At 44.9% G+C, this 9456-nt stretch overlaps 1 protein-coding gene across 1 annotated transcript; it reads right to left on the bottom strand.

Annotated features, from left to right (window-relative positions):
• Positions 1 to 255: 255 nt before the first annotated feature.
• On the bottom strand, positions 256 to 8334 carry LOC310799926 (G patch domain-containing protein 3-like; the record flags this gene model as incomplete). The annotated part of the gene is made up of 7 exons (XM_083662534.1): positions 256 to 439; positions 2178 to 2305; positions 3506 to 3627; positions 5234 to 5293; positions 5605 to 5779; positions 6710 to 7164; positions 7845 to 8334. The coding sequence occupies 7 exons, from the start codon at positions 8332 to 8334 to the stop codon at positions 256 to 258; spliced, it is 1614 nt and encodes a 537-aa protein (XP_083518660.1).
• Between the last annotated feature and the right edge of the window lie 1122 nt (positions 8335 to 9456).

Below are 9456 nucleotides of genomic sequence, written 5' to 3'. Positions count from 1 at the left end.
ATAGTGTCTGTCAGACACTATCAACATGTAGTGATTACATTCTTATTACAATCAATCTATCTATTGCAATTGCATAATAAGTTGTTATAATAAAGTGAGTTATAAAGTGAGTGCGCATAAAATTAAGGAGAACAGTAAAAACGTAAAATGACAAAGTCAAGACAACTGGAACGAAACGTTTGACAACCATGTTTTAATAGAGCAGAGTGGTGTATAAATAACTCAAATAAAACACTAAAAAAGGTTTACAAAAAGTCATCTTCGTGGTCCAATGGTGCCACCTGGCTGCCAGCGTCTGTACTTCATACTGGTGTTTGGTTGGCGTCTCAGTAAGGTATCACCTCGATCTATGTCTTTGGGTTGATCGAACACTGTGGTTATATGAAAGCCTGGTCTGGCCTTCTTTACAGGGCCGGAGTTCAACTTCTCTCCATGATACCTGCACAAAAACACAGGAATGCTCATTAGCATCATGAAAGTTTATTTGTATAGCACATTTCATACACAGAGGCAATGCAAAGTGCTTCACATAAAATGGTTGACAGGAAAATAAAAGAATAAAAGAAGAGAATAAAATGGACATTTAACACATTGACTGCCAGCCGTTTTTTTTTTACTGTAGGTAGCTTCTGCCAGGCCTTTTTTTGAGGATTCTGGCTCATTTTACAAGAGCCGAGCATAATTTTCTGGTTGGACTTTGTGAACACAAAGTTCAGAAAAGTACTAATAGAATGTGTGCTTTCTCTGTCTAAAAGAGTTAGTTTGTAGAGTTAGTAGTTATGTAGATATTAGCCGTTGAGTACAGCATGGTTTCAGCGTCTGGAAATTTATTCAGAGATAAATGGCTTTTTGTGAAATTCGATAGAACAGTCACTTTAACCATTCATTTTTGGCATCAGTAAGACCGTCAGACATTCTAAACAATAGTTTTGAACAGTAATTTCCTCCATAACAACAGGAAACACCCCTCTCATTCAAACTCCTCCCTCCGTGTGTCTTCTCCTCCTTCCTCCTGGCTCTACAGCGGGCGTGTCAGAAGCGCGTTGCTGCTGCCTGCCTGCCTGCCTGCGTGCCTGCCTGCCTGCTTGCCTGCGTGCGGACGCTCCTTGTGCGAGTCAAGATGGGCCGGGGGATGCGTGGGCGATGGGCAGATGTTGATTCTGGCCTTTCTGAGGTGTTTCAAAGTGTGTTTCACCTATAATCTATTTTGCAAATCGCTCTCCGCTCTCTGTGTGCTGCTGCCTGCGCGGCCGCTCTCGGGCAAGACAAGTCTGGAATGGATTACTGTAAAATCGCCTCGCCATTTCCTTGAATGGCTTGCTCCCGCGGCAGTTTTTTCTTTGATTTCGCTCGTCTGGGGGAGCACTGTCAACACTTAGTGGGTCGGTAAAATAGATTATACACATTCAATACCTCCAATAATTGTATAGGAGACGTAAAAGGGATTGATCAACGCCCCACCGTCAAAAAAAAAAAAACGATTTTTTTGACGACTCAACTCGTCGTTGGCAGTGAACAGCTGGATTGTGTTTGACGACTCAACTCGTTCTTGGCAATTAACGTGTTAAAAGCATCACAACAAAACTTTAAAAAAAAAATAGTATAAAAAGTGCATTAAGCAACAGGCGCAGCAGTTGCAAAAAGAGCTAAAAACTTATAGAGGACTCATTGGGTTTGCATAATAGAATAAATCAATTTATCTATATTGAGTCCCCCGACATCATGACTATAAACATGACGACACACACATAAAACTCAGGTCTGGGTACGGGGTCCTCTTTTCCTCTATACTGCAGTTTGGATGCCAAGCATACCCCCGCTTGTACCTTGCGTCATCTGTTGCCCGTCGACAAACAGGCCGTTTTTTTTCTCTCTAAACCTTGCTTAAAACGAGTACGGCTCAAGTAAGCTCCCCTTACGCGTGCGTCCCTCCTGACGCATCACCTCACCCTCTTGTGAGTGTATCCATATTACGGGAAACGATCCCCCCGACCTGCAGCTTTTAGCAGTAATTACAGTCGTCTATGTTTTAAAACCAATTGTATAATAGTGATTGAGAAACAGCTGTCAGCAGTTAAAAGCAACGGTAAACATAAAAGTCTTTAGTCTATTTTTAAAAGTACGTTTAAAATGAGTTCTGTTTTTTTCAAGTCTGTATTTACTTGGTTTTTACTCACCCAAAGCCCCTTTTGCACTTGGGATGTTGTCCGTCATTGTCAAGGGCGTCTGGGATCCCAGCCTGACTGTTCCCCAGCCCTTCACCGTCCTTCCAGCCCTGCTTCTCCATCACACGACGGCCAAAGCCCTAACCCAAGAAAAGAGATGGTGAAAACATGTCTAGTATTATAGGCTCCATACACAGATTGGAGTCAAATCAACTGTTGTGGAGACTAGTGCTGCACGATTAATCTAATCGCAATCACGATGTCAGCACGTGCGATTACATAACCGCAAAAGTGTGCGATTATTATTTTTTTTTCTCACGTCTTTGTGTGTGTGTATGTGTGTGTGTGTGTGTGTGTGTGCCTCCTCTAAACTAACGTTACACGTGACGCAGCAAACACACGTTTCTCTGCCATCACACTGGGCATCAACACTAGCGGGAGACTTCTCCCATGCACTCCCGCAAATAAGTAATGTTATGCGCAGCAATTAAGGGTCACAAACGTAACATTTTACCGAGAGGGAGAGAGAAAACATCCATGACAGCGAGCTATGCTAATAACTAGCTTGCCGTTCAGAAAAGCATGTAAACAGCTGTGTGATTAGTGAGAAAGTCAGTAAAATAAGCAGAGAGCTGCAGGTGCTTATGCAGAACTAGTGCACGATTAAGTGCACAGTGGGTAATGACCCGCTGTGATGAAGAATATAACGAGATTAACAAGGTTGATAGCAGAGAAAACACTGTTGCAGCTGCCAGCAGCAGCACCTCCCAGGCTCCTAGCTAGCCTGTCACATGACGCCTTCATGGTCCCTCGATAAAGTCTGCAGATGCACGTTACCTCACCTCTCTCTCAAGAAGCGTCACGTGAGTGTGGCCTTTAAGGCCATCTGTCACTACAAAAGAAATAAACGGGGTGTATCACTGTATTACTGGACAGACATGTAACTAACTTTGCCAGTCTGAGCCATCTTCTATGTGCTGTAACACAGTGCAGTTTCTATTTTTCTGGTGTTTCTTTTTTACATGTTTGGGACAGGCAAATGTCTCAAAATGTTTTTGTTTTTTTAAGATCATTTTATTTCAAATTGTTTAATTTATTTAGTTTTAATATATTTTAAATTGTAATATATTTCATGTATTTTAGTCTGTGATACGTGAAACCGTGGTATTTTTGTCCAAGGTGATCACTATCATACCATCAAAAACTCATGCCGGCACATCCCTAGATACCATTTGTTTATTATATCGCAATCACAATCGCAAATCGCAATATTGTCCACCATAATCGCTAATTGCACCTTTCCCCCAAATCGTGCAGCGCTAGTGGAGGTCCTCCCTTACCTTAGTGAACTTCTCAAAGCTGCCGATCGTCTGGCTGTGTCCTGACCGATCTTCAAGGCCGTCCCTCAGCCTCTTTTCATAGCGCATGCGGACGTAGTCGCGGGAATCCATGTCTCCTCCATCTGTGGGAGGAAGATCTGAGTTCAAGGCAATCTGGCTCCACATGAACAATTAAGGAGCATTCTCAGACCAGCCTAGTTCCTGATTTGCACCAAATGCAACATTGTTGAGTTTTTCTCAGTTGGTTTTGGTTCAGTTTCACACCAGGTCAAAAGCAAGCGGACCACATAGCGCTGCCAACCGTCCCGGATTGGCCGGGAGAAAATGAAAAATTCCCACTTCCCAGAGATTTTGTTTTGACAGCTGAAATGATAAGAATGTGACTGTGCGCGCGTGCTTTAGCCTACTCCCTTTTATATACAGTCTATGGTCGAGACCGGTGTGCGTATTTGCCATTGGGTGATGGTGACAGAGTGTGTCTGTGTGTGAGAGAGAGAGACAGACAGACAGACCGACAGACAGACAGAGGAAGGGAGACGGCGCGTGCCAACCACAGCAGTGAACCAGAATGTGCATGTGAACAGCCCTCTGTCTGAATCCCCAAATCTGAACCGATGTCTGTCATTCAACTCGCTCTGTATTCTCAAGGTCCCGCACGACATTTCCCCGTGTCAAGCATGCTTCTATCACCTGTCAATCAATGACTGCAACGTGAGACGCAAGAGTCGGGCTAACACCGGGATTCCACTGAGTGCATTTGCGTTGCGGCTGTGCTCTGTGCTCCACCAACGTCACGGCTCCGCTCTGCCAGACAGCTGGAGTGACGAGACCGACAAGTTCTCGCAGTGGAATCGCGCACATTCGCGCGAGACAATTTGTGTGGGATAAATACAACAACAAACAGGCACAACATCATTGTTCCCAACTGGAGAAGCAGAGGAGGGGTGGACTTGCTTGGTGTTGTCCTTGTAAAAAGGATGTGTCGTGTCATATATTATTTTGTGGTTTTCCACTTCGATGATTAACTTTTCCTCATACATGTTTGTCCTCTGGCTTGATATTGAATGCTGTAAACACCTGTGCCCTGTTGACTCCATGCCTGGCTCCGCCCAACTTGCTGCGGCTTTGCTCCGACATCCGTGAAAAATAGAAGCCTTGCGTATCTGCTTCGGAGAGCTCCGGATCGTCGGAGACACGCAACGCAGCGGAGTAGGTGGGAGTTGACACATTGATTAGAGCGGAAACGTATCGGCTCCGAAGCCGTACCGCAGCGCAGACGGACCGAACACGGACTCAGTGGAATTTGGCCGTGATGTGTGTCATTAACGCGCAGGTCATTTGGTAAAAATATAAAACCAAACCTTTGCAACTTCTGCCTAAAGTAGGCTACTATCATGGAAAATATGACCGCTGTCAAGAATAAAATAATAACTTATAAAGATGCTGCAATCATGCAAAAAAAAATCCCCAAAGAATAATCCACCGTTTCGCCAGCCAACAAAACAGCATGTGAAGAATTAAGATGTTTTTTTTAACCATAAAATGCTCGTCCTCAGCCCGATTACCCACAATGCAGCTGGCTATGGCAGCTGTTGAATCAAAAATGCGCTTGGTCGGATCACCAAATGAGGTAGGTAGTGAAAACGCCCTAACACTTTGTGCATTTTCTGTTTGGTTCCATTTGTCAACCGAGGGAATGACAGTTAAATAATAGTGCATTTTAATTACCTTTGTCATAATAAACGCTCATGTCAACATCCCAGTCGTCTGCTGTTTGTTCATCAAAATCTAAAGAAAGGGGAGTAAAGAGACATAATCAATATTTCATCAAGTAAACATAATTCATGTATGGCAGTGGTATTCAACCCTGGTCTTCTAAACCCAGAGTATTACTGGTTTTCTTTGATTTTAGATCTGGGACGTCAGGTGAACGCAGTTAACTGATAACCACCTAATAGGACAGAAAACCAGCGTTACTCTTTGTCCAGAGGACTGAAGTTGGGAACAATTGAGTTATGTCTTGATCCAAGAACATTTTTTTTTTTTTTTTTTTTACAACCGTTATGTTAATGTTAGTTTGTGTGAAGTGTCTGTAATACCTCCTTCTTCCTCCTGCCAGTACTGGGCATCAGTGTAGAACACCAGGCCTGAACCACCCTTTTCCCATTTCAGCTCAATCTCCTCTTCATAGAGCCTCTCCTTGCTCCGCTCCTGGCTCGTTACGTCCTCGTGCAAAGCTTCATGGCGCTCCCACTCCTCACATCGGTCATCATCCTGCACCCGAGGAGGAGAAGAACAAATGATGATAGCAATTCTTCCAGCAAAATACCACAGCCCCCTAGACATCCTATCACTAATACACTATGCTTTTTTCCCACATTGACTACTGCTTAACGAGCTGGTCGTTGGCATGTAAAACAGCTCTTAAGCCGATTGAATCTTTATTTAAAAAAGCCCTAAAGATCTTCGATAAAAAAACAATCTTTATCCATATCTGTAACATTATAAAGAAGCATGATTTCCTTGATTTTGACCATTTTAAAACCTTCAGACAGGCCTGTTTTGTTTTTAAGTGTCTCCATGGTCTCGCCCCACCCCCTCTGGGAGAGTTTTTTAAACGGAGGTCCGTGGAGGGCATGACCACCAGGGCGTGTCTAAGAGGAGACTGTGAGCTGGGCCACAGACGCACCGCTTTGGGGAAGAACGTCCTGTCCATTGTGGGCGGAAAGATATGGAACAGTCTCCCGGCCGCAGTGAGGGAATGTCCCACTTACCCTACTTTTAAAGTCAAAATCAAGGCATGGCTCAAAACGACGCAACAGTGCACGTATAATCAATAGCCTTCTCTTGGACATTTTATTTTTCTATCATTTTATTATCTTATCTGTTTGTGTGTATTGCTTTTATTCTGTGTATGTATTGTTATCCCTTGTGTATGTTTTTTTTTTTTATCCCTTATGCATTTTTATTATATTGCTTTTTTATTCCTGTATTCTGTATTTATCTTGTAGTTTTTAGTTGTTGATGTCCCGAGGACTGCGGGTGAAAATTAGCTTGGCCTAACCCCGGCACTTTTACCGTTGTCACGTATGGATGATTCTGTACATGTATAACTGTCTTTGTGCACTGTCCTGTCTAAATAAACAATAAAGTAAAGTAAGTAAAGTAAGTAAGTAATAACGTGCAAACAGATATAAAACCCACATCATTTGCATTTGGCTGCACATCCTCCTCCTCCTCCTCCGGGTCATCGGTGTCGTCTGTTGTTTCTCGGTGGTCACCTAGCTGCTTGGCTCGTGAGGATGGAGCAGCCACACCGCATGGCCCTGATATTTCATGTCCAGCAGCTGTGAAGATATTCTCTTCTGTGGCTGGTACTGTGTGGGCGTCGTAGTACTGGAAAGGCACATTGCCATAGCGGCGGTTGGAGCTGGTCTTGGGGAAAACGAGGCCCAACTTGCGGATGAGACGCGGAGGCAGACGGCACGACTGGATGAGCTGCAGGAATACTTTCACCGGTGTGCCCACGTTCCCATTGTGCATCAGGGAGGGTGGGTTTAACTCACATAAGCCTCGGAGGTCAGCCTCTGTGAAACGTTCTGTTAAGGACACGCGGTGCCGCTGCTCACACTTTGTCTTATAGGGGAAGCACTCCTCATCTGAAAACATAATAACAAGAGTTACAAAGTGCTTTATGTTAATATTAACATAAAAAAAAGACAAAAGATGTAAGGTGACAAACATAATATCGACGTGGAAAACACTGATCAACTTAAAAACAACAAACCTTGAGACAACCACTAAGCAGAGAGACTGATCTAATAATTTACTTTTCTTCAACCCAACATCCTCAGACAAGAACTCATATAGGGTGGGTAATTAGGACACACTGAGGCCATTTACACCTGGCGCTAACATGCGTTTTCTGTGATCAGATTGCAATCAGATTGTGTTTTATCACTTGAAAATGCCAGGTGTAAACACCCCCAAAACGCATTGAAGAAGGATTGCAATCTGATCGGCCAAACCACCTCCGGAGGTGGTCAGGGATGCATTGTGTACACATTGAACACAAGTGTAAATGCAATGTGTCCTCTCAATCTGGATACAGCAACTTTATGCGCATTGAGAGGACAACCATTTCTGCAATCTGATTGCAGGAAATGCATGTTAACGCCAGGTGTAAATGGAATCAGGCTGAAGTGATCAAATACAATCTGATTGCAATCTGATCACAGAAAACACATGTTAGCGCCAGGTGTAAATGGCCTCACTGAATTGCACAACAGAAACATACGGGCCAAACAAACACAAGGTTGGTTGACGTCTACTAACTAACCTGTGTCATATGAAACTTTGACTCTCTTGATAACACAGCGTCTCGCCAGCCAGCTTCCTTTCGAGTCAATCCACTGGTTCCCTGAGTACATCTTGATCAATCTGTCCGCTTCCTTGGCATCGTGGACTGAGACTATACAGCAACAGGATTTCACGCGTGGCTTCGACGAGGAGGAATAGTCTTGTTTTGTGGTCTCCGAGGAGGAGATCGAGCTGTCCACCGTGCTCTCATCCGACGGGCCACCAGGTCCTCCAGCTCCTCCGTGTGTCGGCTCGTCGGACTCCTGCTTTGAGCCCTCCTCCTCCTCCTCCTCCTCCTCCTCCTCCTCCTCTTCGGTCTCTCTGAGAACCTCTGGTCGGTGTCGGTAGTGGAAACACTGGAACCCACCGCTTTCTATCAACTGGCTGAAGTAATTTCTGAGGTCCGCTGAACGAAAGGCGACAGGAATGTTGCTAATTGCGAGATACACAAGTGGTACGGAGTCCGCCATGATTGTTTGTTTCTGTGAGCTGTGAGCTGTAGTATCGTCCTACGTCATCATCAGTATCGTCCTACGTCATCGGAACGCGACGTGCCAAGCGTGCGTCAGATCACGTGAGCACTAGCAGTAGCATACTAGCCTATTTCCCGTTTATAATACTTTAAGAAGGTTAATTTACAAACAGAAGACTCGTATGTGCGGACGATATTATCACGAATATATGAAGTGGAACCAGGGCTCCGTTGATCAGAGGAAGAAGACTCACTGGACTCAGATGAATGGTTTAGCTAGCTGTGAAGCTAACGTTAGCTGTGAAGCTATTGGAGCTTTGAAGGAAGTTTGTCAGTAAAGTTCAGGAGGAAAAGTTCCTGTCACTGTGTGAAAATTAAAATGTCTAAAGTCCAGAAGCTGAGAGCTGTGGTGAAGCAGCACCTAACTGCGGGTGATGAAGATAAACTGCTGGACGCTGTGCGGTTACACAGAGAAGCCTTGCCTCCAGACCTCCAGCAGCTGTTAGTTCCCGCTGAGCAGCAGGAGTGGAGCCCCAGTCTCGACCAGGAGGACCCAGAGCCCCCACACATTAAAGAGGAACCCCAGACCAGTCAGGAGGGAGAGCAGCTTCAGGAGGACCCAGAGCCCCCAGACATTAAAGAGGAACAGGAGGAACTCTGGATTAGGAGGGAGGGAGAGCAGCTTCAGGAGGACCCAGAGCCCCCAGACATTAAAGAGGAACAGGAGGAACTCTGGATCAGGAGGGAGGGAGAGCAGCTTCAGGAGGGACCAGAGCCCCCAGACATTAAAGAGGAACAGGAGGAACTCTGGATCAGGAGGGAGGGAGAGCAGCTTCAACGGCTGGAGGAGGCTGATATCACCATGTTCCCATTCTCAGTTGTCCCTGTGAAGAGTGAAGAGGAGGAAGAGAAACCTCAGTCCTCACAGCTTCATCAAAGCCAAACTGAAGAGAACAGAGAGGTAGAGCCTGTAGCCACCTGCTCAACTGAACAGATGAAAACAGAAGCTGATGAAGAGGACTGTGGAGTATCAGAACCAGCCAGGAACTTTATATACTTACATCTAGCTAGTAATTCACAACCAACTAGTGATGACAAGACTTCAGACTCTTCTGAGACT

Source organism: Poromitra crassiceps, assembly GCF_964638095.1.
Source record: "Poromitra crassiceps genome assembly, chromosome: 29".
Classification (NCBI taxonomy): domain Eukaryota; kingdom Metazoa; phylum Chordata; class Actinopteri; order Beryciformes; family Melamphaidae; genus Poromitra; species Poromitra crassiceps.
Note: the sequence above shows the minus strand (reverse complement) of the source record. Positions and strands in the feature narration are given on the sequence as shown.